The sequence below is a fragment of the Equus caballus genome, chromosome 6 (assembly GCF_041296265.1).
Source record: "Equus caballus isolate H_3958 breed thoroughbred chromosome 6, TB-T2T, whole genome shotgun sequence".
Lineage (NCBI taxonomy): Eukaryota > Metazoa > Chordata > Mammalia > Perissodactyla > Equidae > Equus > Equus caballus.
Genome location: NC_091689.1, coordinates 93,656,526 through 93,671,890, shown reverse-complemented (window position 1 = coordinate 93,671,890; position 15,365 = coordinate 93,656,526). Strand labels below are relative to the sequence as shown.

At 42.0% G+C, this 15,365-nt stretch overlaps 1 protein-coding gene across 3 annotated transcripts in view; it reads right to left on the bottom strand.

Moving 5' to 3' along the window:
- Positions 1-14,907, bottom strand: part of TBC1D30 (TBC1 domain family member 30) — an 84,967-nt gene extending 70,060 nt beyond the window's left edge. Inside the window, exons 1-2 of one of the 3 annotated variants that reach the window (XM_070271852.1) lie at positions 14,841-14,907; positions 6,086-6,250 (exon numbers count right to left, since the gene is read on the bottom strand). Coding sequence is in view for 2 of the 3 variants with exons in the window: in XM_023643944.2 (XP_023499712.1) it covers positions 6,086-6,250; positions 12,461-12,794 (499 nt within the window). In the remaining variant the exon portion in view is untranslated. Of the gene's footprint in view, positions 1-6,085; positions 6,251-12,460; positions 13,061-14,840 lie in introns of those variants that run through there. The other 2 variants (XM_023643944.2, XM_070271850.1) reach the window with 2 other exon arrangements.
- Positions 14,908-15,365: the final 458 nt, after the last annotated feature.

Below are 15,365 nucleotides of genomic sequence, written 5' to 3'. Positions count from 1 at the left end.
TATATAAAAAAAGATTTCTTAAACAGGCTAGAAAAAGCACCAGCCATAAGGGCACCAGTGGTTATATAATTTGTAGGTCTCCTTGTTCGAAAATTATTAAGAACTTCAAGACCACAACAGCAGAGCATCAAACCTGTGTGTGGCCCTACTGTGCACTACCTACGTCTGTGACTACATACCTCTACCTACTGCCTACCTACCTCTGTGACTCCACAGGTCGCACGCCTGTGAAGCTGCTTATGAAAACGCTGGAAGAGTAATAAACTGGACTGCATCAAAAACTAGCAACTCTCAGTCATGGAGATGTCACGTACAGCATGGCAGCTACAGTTAAGAAAACCGTATTGCATATTTTAAAGTTGCTAAGAGAGTAGATCTTAAAACTTTTCATTACAAGAAAAAATTTCTATAAGCATGTGTGGTGACAGATGTTAACTACACTTATTGTGGTGATCATTTCGCAATATATACAAACATCAAATCATTATGTTGTACACCTGAAACTAATACCTTGTATGTCAATTATACCTCAACTTAAAAAAACAAAGAACTCCTGTTCATGAAAGGACACTCTTAAGAGAGTGAAAATGCAGGCTGACAAAGTAGGAGAAGGTATTTGCAACACCTATATCAGACAAAACGCATATTCAGAATATATAAAGGACTCCTACAAATCTATAAGAGAAAGGAGGCAACCTTTTTCTTAGGAGACAAATAGCCAATAAATATGAAGAGGTGCTGAACCACATTAGTAATCAGCAAAATGAAAACAAAAATCACACAGCCAAAACTCACTAGAATAGTTAAAATTTAAAAGACCAACAACACCATTACCAATTGTTGGCCACTCCAAATCCGCCTTTTCCTGGTTTTTCATTTGTTTGTTTTTCCTATAACACTTATCACTTTCTTACATACAGAAATAAGTATTTATTGATTCTTAGTGAGCATGTGAGCCAACTAGGTCAAGGAAAGTGAATTATGGGACTTTCTCGAGCCGTGGAAAAGATCTGTGTTGTCAGGTAAGGTTGCTGAATTGCAGCTGTTGCTGGCCGCATTGGAGGTGTCCAGTGCAGAAGACAAGCACAGCTAAGAGATGAATCACATTTGTAAAGATACTACTTAAGCATCTGTATCTGACTTAGCTAGACCTTCAGGCACATCCCGGGACTTTTAATTATGTCAGCCAATCAATTTCCTCCTTTGCTTAAATCAATTGGAGTTGTATTTCTCTATTCATGACTGAAAGAAGATTCTTCACTATTGTAATGTAACAAAACAAAATGATAAACCAGAAAACAGTGCATTAATCATTCAAAATTCTGTTTATGAATAATCTATGCCAATGGCACCAGCTTATGATGGGTTATGTCAAAAAGGCAGGATGCAGAATTGTCATACGGTACATTGACTTTGGAAAAACTCCATACAAAAACCACTTGAATAAATTTGCAAAAATATGAAGAGATTGTCTTTTTTTTTTTTTTTTTTTGGAGGAAGATTAGCCCTGTGCTAACATCTGCCGCCAATCCTCCTCTTTTTACTGAGGAAGACTGGCCCTGAGCTAACATCCGTGCCCAACTTCCTCTACTTTATATGTGGGGCACCTGCCACAGCAGGGCTTGCCAAGAAGTGCCATGTCCGTACCTGGGATCCGAACCAGTGAACCCCAGGCCGATGAAGCAGAACGTGCGAATCTAACCACCTCGCCACGGGGCCAGCCCAAGAGATTGTCTTTAGAAAATGATTTTTTGTCTTCTTTTTACATTTCTGTGTTTCCCCAAGTTTCCCTAATGAGTACATTACAGTAACACATTTTATTGAGATATAACTCACATGCCATAAAATTATTTTAAACCATACAATTTAGTGATTTTTAGTATATTCACAAAGTTATGCAGCCATTCCCACTACCTAATTGCAGAACATTTTCATCATCCTAATAAGAAACCCATACCATTAGCAGCCAATCTCCATTCTCCCCACCCCCAGCGCCTGGCAACCACTGATCTACTTTCTATTTCTAATGATTTGCCTATTCTAGATCTTTCACATAGAATCTTACAATATGTGGACTTTTGTGTCTTGCATCCTCCACTTAGCATGTTTTCAAGGGTCAATCATGTTGTAACATGAATCAGTACTTCACTCCTGTTTACGGCTGAATAATATTCCATATACCATATTTGTTTATCTGCTCATCTATGGGTAGACATTTGGGTTGTTTTCACGTTTTGGCTACCATAAAAGATGCTGCTATGAACATTCATGTACCAGAGTTTATAGGGACATACTCTTCAATTCTCTTGGGCAAATACCCAGGAGTGGAATGGCTGGTTGAGTGTATTACTTTTATAATTTTTTTAAAAACACACACAATTGTTTCTTAGTGGAAAATGCTGAATGTCAGTGCCACCAAACTCAAGGTCACACAAATTCCTCCTCCTGCCACAGAGGACAAGGTACTATTTTTTTTCATGGCACTTCCTTTATTGTCCCCCAACCCTGTCCATCTCAAGTTCCCATAACATTTCAAAACTACCCACATCCCACGGCCCACCACCAAGGTGGTAGGCTTCAGAGCAGCAACAACACTGGACCTTTTTTTTTGTCTTGTAGGAAAGGCAGTCATAGAAAAACAACAAAGACCACTCACCATTTGACAGAGTATCTGTCTCTGCCAGGCATTGATGATAGACGGCAAGACTTAATCACATTATCAGGATGCTGGGGGGACGCATAATAAATTGAGGATCTAAGCAGCCTAAAATTCCTGTACTTATTGACGAGGTTAAAATAAAGACAATACTTCCATGTATATTCACTTTTTTTCACGCTTTTCTCTTATCACAGTTTTCCAGTGACAGCTAGATTTTATCACTTAATTTATAAAGCCATTTCACAAACTCAATCAGCATAACTTAAACACTTACTACACCAATGCAGAAAATTGTCAAACTAGGCAATGATGATAATTAAGATGGCCTTCCTCTGCTTTCAGGAAAAATAGTTAAACCACAAGATAAGCAAACCACTTAAAAATCTTAACATCAGGGGCCAGCCCCGTGGCCGAGTGGTTAAGTTCGTGCACTCCACTTCCACGGTCCAGGGTTTCACTGGTTTGGATCCTGGGCACAGACAAGGCACCGCTCATCAGGCCAAGCTGAGGCGGTGTCCCACATGCCACAACTAGAAGGACCCACAACTACAATATACAACTATGTACTGGGGGGATCTGGAGAGAAAAAGCAGGAAAAAAAAAAAACCTTAACATTAGAATCAAACTCCTAGCCAAATATTCATCTTATTCTTCCCATTGTCTTGAAACCTTTAGGCGGATTTTCCTGCCCACCACACTACATTTGTTCAATAATCCATCTGGCCAATAAAAGTACTTATTTCATATGCAAACTACGCTGAAGCAGCATATTCTAATAAGCCTGAAACTCTGTACTTTGTCCTCTGCATGTTACAAATTTCTTATTGCTCCACCCATATTCCAATAATATTACAGAAGTATCAATCTAAATGCTAAGAAAAAGCAGAATCCTCTTTGTTATAGTTTATGGAGCAAAGAGTGGACTTTTGAGACACCTATCTTCAAATTCTATCTCAACCACTTATCAGCTATGTGACTTCAGGCAAATTACTTAAACTTTCTGAATCTCAGTTTCTTAATAAAATGTGCCCAAAGATACACCTCCTTTCGGAATTGCTAGGAGAGATAAAACCAACAGTTTGTCAGAAAGCATGTACTTAATGAATGGAAACAGCTGCTGCCATTCCTATTATCATTAATTTTATTATTGATATTAAATTGGTCATACCATGGTTATCCTCAGATGAATGAACAATATAGGGGGAAAATCTGCTCTTCTGTGAGGCGTATATTAATCCTACTCTTCATATTCCCACCACAGTTTTAAAATAAAGGGATTCTACCATAAGACTTGGTGTAGGAAACCATAAAGTCTAATCAGTTATATTGCCTGTGTTAGAAATAAAAAGGATCCAGTCACTTTGGTTCATAATCCACACTTACCTACGGTTCTTATTTCAAAATTATTATATCCCTTTTGTGTATCAACAGGAAATAACCCATTTTAATAAAAGATTAAAATAGTTTTTACTCTATAGCCCGTTATGGAAGGGAAAGTCACTTATGGGAAGAATCTTAAGGACCGAATCCACAGGGAGCGGAAAATAGGGGTTACCTGGACTGCTGCATATTGAATACAAACACGTCAATACGTGTGCCGCATTTGAGCGCATCACCTCCAGTCACGGCTAAACTGAAAGCTGTTATTCAGTGGGACAGTGAGACCCAGATTCTTTAGAACTCTAACTAAACGTATTTGCTAGTTGACTTTGAGGAAAGAGGCAAAATGTGCAACTACTGGAATCAGGCAGTTAGTCACAAAACGTCTAACCTCTAGAGATCTAAAAGGGATAAATATTACCCAGGGGAGGGCTGAACTCCCAAGGAAAAGAGTCAGTAACTCTTTTTGTCTGAAACGCAAAACCCCAGCTGGAATTAAAGAGACAATCTCTAAAATACATGGGAAGGGTGCATTCACCAATTCACCAATTAAATTGGGTACTTGTGGACACATTTTTCTAAAAAGACATAAATGTTAGTCCTTTCATCAGTCAAGTAAATTCAAATTCTAAATGATTATCAGTCCCTGGTAATTATCAACCTGAGACCCTGCACTAGCCTGCCCTTCCTCTCTGCCCCCTGACACAGGCCCCATCCCCGCATACTTTCCCACACCCAAACTCCTTGCATTTACCACTTCCGGGTTTTAACTTCTGGTATGAACAACAATGATGGGTAGGTGGAAACACAGTTGAAAAGAGAAAAATCAATATACATATATCTATACAAAATACATACATCTCCATATGTGTATCTATATCTATACCCTCCTTCTCCAGCTATTTCAGACAAGTGCCTGGTCCGGAAAAAAACTTATTTAAAACCAGTTTGCTCAGTTACACTCCTGCTTCCTGTTTGCACCATTATATCATTATGATAATTCAAGCAGCATTCTGTTCCGTACACATTAGTTAAAACCTTCTTTAGTAAACAGCAAGAATAATAATTTGGGGATAATAAACAACGATATAATAAAAGAGGAGATAGAAAACATGGTGTTTTCTTTTAATAATAAACATAAGAATAGAATGTAAGCCACTAATTTCATTATTCAAAACTAATCAAGCCCTGAAAATTGTTTTATGAAAACAAACACATCTTAATTTGGAATTTAAAAAAACCCTAGGAGATGTCACTTTACATACAAAATGTGGCAGGGTAAAGGAACAAGAGAAAGCAACTTTCACATGCACCTAAAAAGCTGCCACAGGCCTTTTATCAAAATACATCATTGGTGCCTCTATTTACCATACCTGAACATACTGTTCTGCCGTGCTGCATGTTAATAAAGAATACAAAACAAAAACAGGGAAATGTTAGCAAAATAAAACATCAAACTATTGCATGGAGAATTAAAAAATTAATTCACAAGCTTCCATGTCTAGTATTTAACACGGAGTAGCAATTTAACAATTTATTTTTAACTCAATTAGCAAACTACCCATCTCTTAGTTACAAACGGATTACCCAGAAGATAGGTTTAATTTGTTAAAATATTTGTCCTTTTCAAATCTAATGGCTAGTTGTAAGATCCTGTTACAAGAGTCTCCTTCTTTTAAGCCGATTTTTAATTCACTTATTAGAGCAACACAGAGAATAAGAGAGTAAAGATATGCGTTTGGTGTCTATTTGATGCTGTTCTAAAAATAAAGATTTCAGCCATTATTTAGCATCAGGTAAAAATAACCATCGTCAAAGTAAAGTACTACCACAAATCTAGAATAAAAAGGTAAATCTGTAACATCACACATGTAATATACATTTTAACTGAAAAAATAGGAAGCTGTCTGAGTTGTTCACAGCTCTTAGTTCTGAGGGTATAAGCTTCCATTTAAAACTTTCAACATATTCAAAAACACAATGACTATTGACTCAGCTTCACTAACATTCCACATGCAAAAGGGTTAACTCCAGGACAGCACTTACTTCTCTTCTGCGACACAGCCTGCAGGCATGCAGTCACAATATCGCAGTTCTTCTGTACTTTATGCAGAAGCCTATCCTTCTGCTTCAGCTGCCGCAGTAACTTCGCCGACTGAACGCCAATTCTGTACTTCAGCTCTCGAAGAATCGTCTTCAGTTCATTAGTATCTATCAGTAAAGAAAAATAAAAATGGAACCATAAATACTCTAAAAGTAATACAAATGCCAATGTAATACTAACTGTAGGATAAATATCTCAAACACCCATTTAAAGCAAGTAATTCTGGGTTCTCACCCAGGGTTACAGGTCCGCATTCAACTAAGATATTCTGATCAAATAAATCATTTATCTGTTTCCACCCTGCCCATGAGACAAATACCGTAAGATAAATTTTATCCTTGAGATGCCCTCTATCACCACTCTTATTTAACATAGTACTGGAGGTCCTGGCCAGAGCAATCAGGCAAGAAAAAGGAATAAAAGGAATCCAAATAGGGAGGGAAGAAGTGAAACTCTCGCTGTTTGCAGACGACATGATCTTATATATAGAAAACCCCAAAGAATCCATTGGAAAACTGTTAGAAGTAATCAACAACTACAGCAAAGTTGCAGGGTATAAAATCAATTTGCATAAATCAGTAGCATTTCTATACTCCAGTAATGAACCAACAGAAAAAGAACTCAAGAATACAATACCATTCACAATCGCAACAAAAAGAATAAAATACCTTGGGGTAAATTTAACTAAGGAAGTGAAGGACCTATATAATGAAAATTACAAGGCCTTTCTGAGAGAAGTGGATGACGACATAAGGAGATGGAAAGACATTCCATGTACATGGACTGGAAGAATAAACATAGTTAAAATGTCCATTCTACCTAAAGCAATCTACAGATTCAATGCCATCCCAATCAGAATCCCAATGACATTCTTTACAGAATTAGAACAAAGAATCCTAAAATTCATATGGGGTAACAAAAGACCCCGAATTGCTAAAGCAATCCTGAGAAAAAAGAACAAAACGGGAGGCATCACAATCCCTAACTTCAAAACATACTACAAAGCTACAGTAATCAAAACAGCATGGTACTGGTACAAAAACAGGTGCACAGATCAATGGAACAAAATTGAAAGCCCAGAAATAAAACCACACATCTATGGACAGCTTATCTTTGACAAAGGAGCTGAGGGCATACAATGGAGAAAAGAAAGTCTTTTCAACAAATGGTGCTGAGAAAACTGGAAAGCCACATGTAAAAGAATGAAAATTGACCATTCTTTTTCACCATTCACCAAAATAAACTCAAAATGGATTAAAGACCTAAAGGTGAGACCTGAAACCATAAGGCTTCTGGAAGAAAACGTAGGCAGTACACTCTTTGACATCAGTATTAAAAGGATCTTTTCGGACACCATGCCTTCTCAGAGAAGGGAAACAATAGAAAGAATAAACAAATGGGACTTCATCAGATTAAAGAGCTTTTTCAAGGCAAATGAAAACAGGATTGAAACAAAAAAACAACCCACTAACTGGGAAAAAATATTTGCAAGTCATATATCTGACAAAGGCTTAATATCCTTAATATATAAAGAACTCTCGCAACTCAATCACAAAACATCAAACAACCCAATCAAAAAATGGGCTGGAGACATGAACAGACATTTCTCCAAAGAAGATATACTGATGGCCAATAGGCACATGAAAAGATGCTCATCATCGCTGATCATCAGGGAAATGCACATCAAAAGTACACTAAGATATCACCTTACACCCGTTAGAATGACAAAAATATCTAAAACTAATAGCAACAAATGTTGGAGAGGTTGCGGAGAAAAAGGAACCCTCATACACTGCTGGTGGGAATGCAAACTGGTGCAGCCGCTATGGAAAACAGTATGGAGATTCCTCAAAAAACTAAAAATAGAACTACCATACGATCCAGCCATCCCACTACTGGGTATTTATCCAAAGAGCCTGAAGTCAGCAATCCCAAAAGTCCTGTGCACCCCAATGTTTATTGCAGCACTGTTTACAATAGCCAAGACGTGGAAGCAACCTAAGTGCCCATCAACAGACGAATGGATAAAGAAGATGTGGTACATATATACAATGGAATACTACTCAGCTGCAAAACAGAACAAAATCATTCCATTTGCAATAACATGGATGGACCTTGAGAGAATTATGTTAAGTGAAATAAGCCAGCAAGAGAAAGATAATCTGTGTATGACTCCACTCATATGAGGAATTTAAAACTATGGACCAAGAACAGTTTAATGGATACCAGGGGAAAGGTGGGGTGGGGGGTGGGCACAAAGGGTAAAGTGGTGCACCTACAACATGACTGACAAACATTAATGTACAATTGAAATTTCACAAGATTGTAACCTATCAATAACTCAATAAAAAAAAAAATTTTATCCTTGAGGCTACCTGTAACACGTAAGCAAAGACTCTTACTTTGACCATATCTAGCTCTGGTTGCAAATTTACCTTTCATCGCCTGAAAATTGGCATGTATGTTTTCTATCATTAAATTGCTCAGACAGTAAGCTTGCAAGAAAAGAGTATTTTTGAGTCTGTTACATCAATGATAAACCTAATAGCTAATAACAAATGTCTTTAAAAACACTCACTTTTACTTGTAAATGATCAGTTAAAAGTAAATAATGTTGGGCCGCCCCAGTGGCGCAGCGGTTAAGTTTGCACGTTCCGCTCCTCAACCACCTGGGGTTTGCCGGTTCGGATCCTGGGTGCGGACGTGGCACCGCTTGGCATGTCATGCTGTGGTAGGCGTCCCACATAGAAAGTAGAGGAAGATGGGCACGGATGTTAGCTCAGGGCCAGGCTTCCTCAGCAAAAAAGAGGAGGATTGGCAGCAGATGTTAGCTCAGGGCTAACCTTCCTCAAAAAAAAAAAAAAGTAAATAATATTACCTCGTTTTCTAATGCAGAGGAATGTGGCAATACTGGTTTGTTTTAAACATATGTCTTCCCATAGTTTGACTATCAAATACAATATTCCATCTTAGCCACTCAGTAATTTTTCAGATATGGTAGAAAATATATTTCCTTTAAACAGATAAGTGAAGGATAATTCTATATTCACAAAACTAAAATTCTCAACAATTTTCTACAAGTGAAAAAAAGACCTGGGAACCAGAAGCGACAACAATCTTTATATGAATAATCATTACAATTTAGAAGTTTTGTTTATCACGCAATATTATCATTACTCGCTGCCAGGCAGGCGAAGCATTCCACTCAATTTGGCATTGGCTGGGCCCTCAGTAGAGGGCCTATGTGGAGTTTGGATCTACTCATTTTTAAAGGGATTTGGAGAAACTGGAGAGGATCAGAAGAGAACAAAAGAAATGTTAAAAGCAAGAAAAATGCTCCAAAGGTCAAAGGAAGTGAACTCTGGGGTCAGTATAAGAGAAGTGCAGGGCGTGCTTTAACAGCTGTCATACCTGACCATGTGACGGAACATGCATTTGACCGCGAGTTAAAAAGAACTGCCTCTGGGTCAACCAACTACCTGTGTGATCTTAAGCAAGGTAGTGCCACAAGTCTCAAGTCACGCTTAGCATACTTGATTATTCTGAGAAACAAATGTCAACAGTCTTTATACGCATGAATAGCACTAACATGAGAATAAAGGATTACTATGAAGAGGAGAATGAAAGCCAGTTATTTCTCTCCCATTGAGTCTGAACACGGTGGGATATAATGGGAAGTGAGAGCACACGGGTTAAATGGAAGTATTCGGGTTGTAAGGAAGATTAAACATGGGAACAAGCTGCAGGACCAAACCAGAGGCTCTTGATTCCTAGATTCCTTCAGATACAGCAAATAGCCTTGTTTTGAATGTTGAAAAGTTTTCCTTCTAGAAACAAAAGGGGTAAGAATATCATCATCACCTTGCATTTAAAGTATATTTTTCTTCTACAAACAGTCATTTTCAGTGACTCTTACAGTACCTACAGTTCTCTGATTCTCTGAATTATACGCATGGGAAAAATCTTCAGAAGAGTTTGGAAAAGCCTTCTACAGCAATATCTGCTAGTAGATAAGCATCCTGAGGACAGGAATAAGGTCTCCTTTACCTTTGTATGATCAGTCACAGCTCCTAACACAGTGCTAAATAAATGAGGGACAATGAGGAGATCATCAGCTGACAAACAGCAGACTATCTCTTCTCTAAGGAATTCCAGCATATATGATAATGAAAATAATACCTACCATCTACTGAGGACTTCACACACGTTAACTTGTATCATTCTCACTACAGCCCTCTGAGGTACGTAGTATTATTATCCCTATGTATAGGGGAGGCAAATGAGGCACAGACGTTAAAGAGCTCGTCCACGGTCACACAGCTAGTAAGAACCGCAGCAGGATATCAACTCAAGCATTCTGACTCCAAAGTTCAGCCCCTTAATGAAACCACTGCGAAGAGAGCCTGGATTCCTGAGAAACCATTTTGGGGGCTCACATAAATCCCCACACATGCTAAGTATCTAAACAGGTGCTACCTCGAGACTGCAGCAACATCCCTCACAGAGAGGGGAGACAACGATCTGCACTCTAGGAGACTCTTACGAAGTATTATGTTAGCAGGGATATTTTCTGACCCTGAAAAAAATCAAGTAACCTTCTAAGCCGCAAAATTTTTGAAGCAGACATCTGTTCCCATCACCTGATTCTTTTTTTACCACAGTAAGTCTGGTTAGCAGCAGTCACCATACATAATTGCAAAATTTTGTGCGATGAGAACTTTTAAGACTTATTCTCTTAGCAACGTTCAAATATGCAATCCACTATTATTAATTACAGTCATCAAGCTATGACTTTAGATCACCATGCCAATTCTTTATTCTTAGTACTGTAATGACGTTTACCCATGAAGGGGGGTGCGTATAGGACTGTTATAACATAGCACCTCGTTCCTCCTAATAGGGTCGACCACAAGGAAAAAAAAGATTAACAGGCAACTAACCATAAGACTCGGGCAAATATACTTTTACAGGTCTTACAAATGACTAGTAGAGCGGTCGCTCGCTGAAATCCACTCGCAAAGCTGTACTGATAACGTCTTCTTTAAAATTTAGCTTGCCAAATTTCCCCTTCCTAAAGGAAATTACTAGTCCCCCACATTCGCTCAGCGATGAAAAGTGAACAGCCTTGTAAAACAGAAACCAAAATCATAATTCTTCAAAATTGATTTTGTTGGATTCTGAAAGAACTGTTGCCCTACAGAATTCTTGCCATAAACAGACACTCTGGGAAGAGCCAAATAATTATATAAAATGAAATGGCACCACTCCAGCTAAAGTCCCAGGCAGGGGGAGGAAGGTGGAAGCCATTTGTAACAATAAGCTGGGGAAAAAAATCTTCACTGGGAAGCCAAAAGAGGAAGCTGAAGCTGTTTACACAGATTTGAGAAAGCAGACAGATTTATTCTTTTTCTGGTTGTTTATTTTTCCCCTGGCACCAGCTAGTCTGATTTTACAATTAGGAGACTGGAGAACATTCTATAGTATTCTCTCTTTCCTTCCTCCCCTGGTAATTTAGCATAAGGACATTAAGAAATGTTATGGTGTCTCAGCATTCGTTTTCCACACCTCACTTCATTTTGTAAATTAAGTCTTGATACACTTATAAAAAAAGACAAGTGTAGTAACTGTATTAGTGCCTGAAAGGCAAGCTATATGAACAGTTGAGAGGAAAAAAAAAATCTCAATTAGGCCACAAGCATCAAAGTCTGACAACAAAAGAAACACCAAATTAGCCTCTCCGCCTGACAGCCAAGGCCATTTTCGGGTCGACCTCTCCAACGGAAGGTACCAGCAGTCACATTCTGTGATAACGCCAAGGCCCTAAGGCCCTGCACTAACCTCCTGCCGTGGAGAAGGAAAAAAAACCCACCTATCGAGCTTCTTGAAACCACACATTCTGGCAGAAGCACATTTACACGCTCTGCTTGGAAACTGCATTATCGAATTATTCTGCCTCACTAGTTAAACACCATCCAAGTGGCGTGGCCGCGGAAGGCGGATTTAAAAAAAAAAAAAAAAAGGGGGACGCCTCTGTCCTCCCGGCGCCTCTGGGCAACTTCAGATAGACCCTTCAGAACGCCACACGTGTCCCAGCAGCTGCTCCGGTGCACCTCGACCCAGGACGGCCTCCCCGGGGCCTCCACTAACGCTCTGCGGGGGACCCCACGCTGCCTCTCCGACGCGGACGCTCCACGCGACCCCCGAGCGGGGCTGGGGGCGACCGCGAGCACGCAGGCCAGCCCGGGCTCAGGGACGCAGCGGGCGCGGGCTCGAGGGGCGCCGGCCGGCAGGTGCGCGCATGGGTCGCCGAGCCCTACCTTTCTGCCGCAGGTACTGCCTCTGGCGCCGCGGGCTCGGCCGCCCCTGCAGCTCCTGCAGCTCCTGCAGCAGCCGGGAGTCGCCGGCGCCGCCGCGGCCGCCCAGGAACGCGTCGGAGCCCGAGGCCTCGGTGGAGCTGTCGGGGCTGTCGCGGCGCCCCCCGGGCCCGCGGCCCCCGCCGGCCGCCGCCTCGTCGTCGGCGCAGCTGTAGAGCTCGGTGAGCAGCCCGCTCACCAGGGACGCCGTGCGGCTCTCCCGGCCGCCCCGCCGCCCCGGCCCCGGCTCTGGCTCCTCCTCGCCCGTCGGGGCCCCGGCCGCGGGAAGGGGCTCCATGCCCCGGCGCCGCCGCTCCGCCCGCCGCGCCGCGCCGGCCAGTTCCGGGAGGAGGCGCGGCCTCCCCGCGCGCGGGCTGCCCTGGGCCCCGCCGGAGCAGAGGGGCGGCCGCGCGCCGGGCCCGCCCGGGACGCACACCTGCGGCAGGTGAGCCGCCGGGGCCGCGAGCGCCGCGGGAGGGGCGGGACGTGGGCAGAAGCGGATCCGGACGGAGCGTCGGCCCCGCGGGGGAAGGGCGCCGCGGCCCTGCCACCTCCACGTCTCTGCACGTGATGTAACTCAGAAGAGGGCACCTCTTGCATCCTCTTCTGCCACCAGCCTGGAACGATGCCCGGGAGAGCTCCAAAGGCCGGGCACCAGGCCGAGGCCAGCAGCTCCTTCGTCGCCTCTCGGGGCACGATGCCCAGCCCTCCTCACCTTCCACCGGATCTGGGCGCCTCCCAAGGCGTTCTCGGTTTAGTTTCGGACAGTCTTTTTGAAGACCGGGCATATGCTTGAGATTTAATAACGCTATGAACTCCAGTGAAAAACAAAGTACTGGATTCAGAGCAACTAATTCCCTGGCACAAGATCCGACTGAGAATGAGGGTCCGATCAGTGTCCGTGAGAGGACAGAACCAATAAACTGAAGTAGCTGGTTCTGATAATAAAATCAAAACTTTGCAGGATATCATGAGAGATGTATATCTTTTTGTTGTTGTTGTTGAGGAAGATAAGCCCTGAGTTAACATCTGCTGCCAATCCTCCTCTTTTTGCTGAGGAAGACTGGCCCTGAGCTAACATCCGTGCCCATCTTCCTCTGCTTTATATGTGGGACGCCTACCACAGCATGGCTTGCCAAGCAGTGCCATGTCTGCACCCAGGATCCGAACTGGGAACTCCGTGCCACCAAAGCAGAACGTGTGCACTTAACCACCAGGCCACCCTGAGATGTATCTTTACACTAGACCTCTGGGAAGAACTCTGAGATGCCCCTTCACTGTAGATATTTTCATGAATTTAATAGTAATTGTAAACATTTTTGAGCGCTTTTGTATGCCAGGCATTGATTTTAGTTTTGTTTAAGACTGACACCTGAGCTAACATCTGTTGCCAATCTTTTTTTTATGCTTCTCCCCAAAGCCCCCAGTACATAGTTTATATTCTAATTGTACGTCCTTCTGGCTCTGCTATGTGGGATGCCGCCTCAGCATGGCCTGATGAGCGGTACTAGGTCTGCATCCAGGATCCCAACCAGCGAAACCCTGGGCCACCTAAGCGGAGCTCGAACTCAACCACTGGGCCACCAGCCGGCCCCTGATCTTGGTTCTTTGCTTGAATTATCCCATTTAATTCTCACTTTAACGATATAAAGCAGTCGAGTACTATTTTATCCTCGCTTTTCAGATGAGGGAACTGAAGCAGAGAGGCTAAATAATGGCTTATTCACGGAGAATGAAGTGAACTTTGCTTAAAGTGCCTGGTTTTCGTCCTGGGTGGATACTATGTAGTTATGGATGAATACAACCTTGTCTATCTCCCAACACCGGTAAACACTTGCCACGCGTCTAAAAGGAATGGAGATGCAGCTGGTGAGGATGGTGGTGCTGTGTGCTCAGCACACTCTACTTTTTAAGGCACCTTTCTAATACAGCCCGACGCTACAGGTCAAAACCTCTCCCTTGACACTAGCACCCAACACATGCAAAAACAGAGTGAGAGCAATAGGATGCTTTTTGAAATTCCAGTTAATATAAGGAAAGCAGAAGTTTTATAACTTTTCCTTTATCCAGAATTTAAAATTATACTAGAAATATTATTTTATGATTTTATAACTGTATTAACTACTACTGTATCCGTTTAATTTTAAATGCATGAAATGGAAGGAATGGAATTATTTATAATTTTGGGTTTTGAGGTGGGTTTTTTTTCCTCATCTCAACTATTGAAGAGAGTCCTGAGAATTTTCCTTCACACGCAAACTTCACCACAAGCAGGACTTTCATAAAGGAAAACACTGAAAGGGGATCTCTTTTCCTGGTTGACTTCCCAGCCCTTCCTCCTTACCTCCACCCAGCAGGGGATGAGACAACTACTAGTCTTCGGCACTCGTCTCATCCAGTGTATCTCTGTGAGGACCTAGGGATAAAGAAACTCGGGATGAACTGAAGGGCATGGTGAAGGAGGCCAGGAAAGGCGATTGGTCATTGACAGTCAACACTTCCAATTTAATCAGAATTTCAAAGTTACTTGCGGGGCCGGCTCCGTGGCCGAGTGGTTCAGTTCGCGCGCGCCGCTGCGGCGGCCCAGGGTTCGGATCCTGCACGCGGACATGGCACCGCTCGTCAGGCCACGCTGAGGCGGCGTCCCACATCCCACAACTAGAAGGACCTGCAACTAAGATATACAACTATGTACAGCGGGGGGGTTGGGGAGATAACGCAGAAAAAAAAAAAGATTGGCAACAGTTGTTAGCCCAGGTGCCAATCTTTAAAAAAAAAAGAAATTATTTGCTATTGCCCATCATTACCAAATTACCTGAGGGGAGGAAACTGGCAAAATAAAAACTCACAAGGAAAGCAGGCTTGAAGT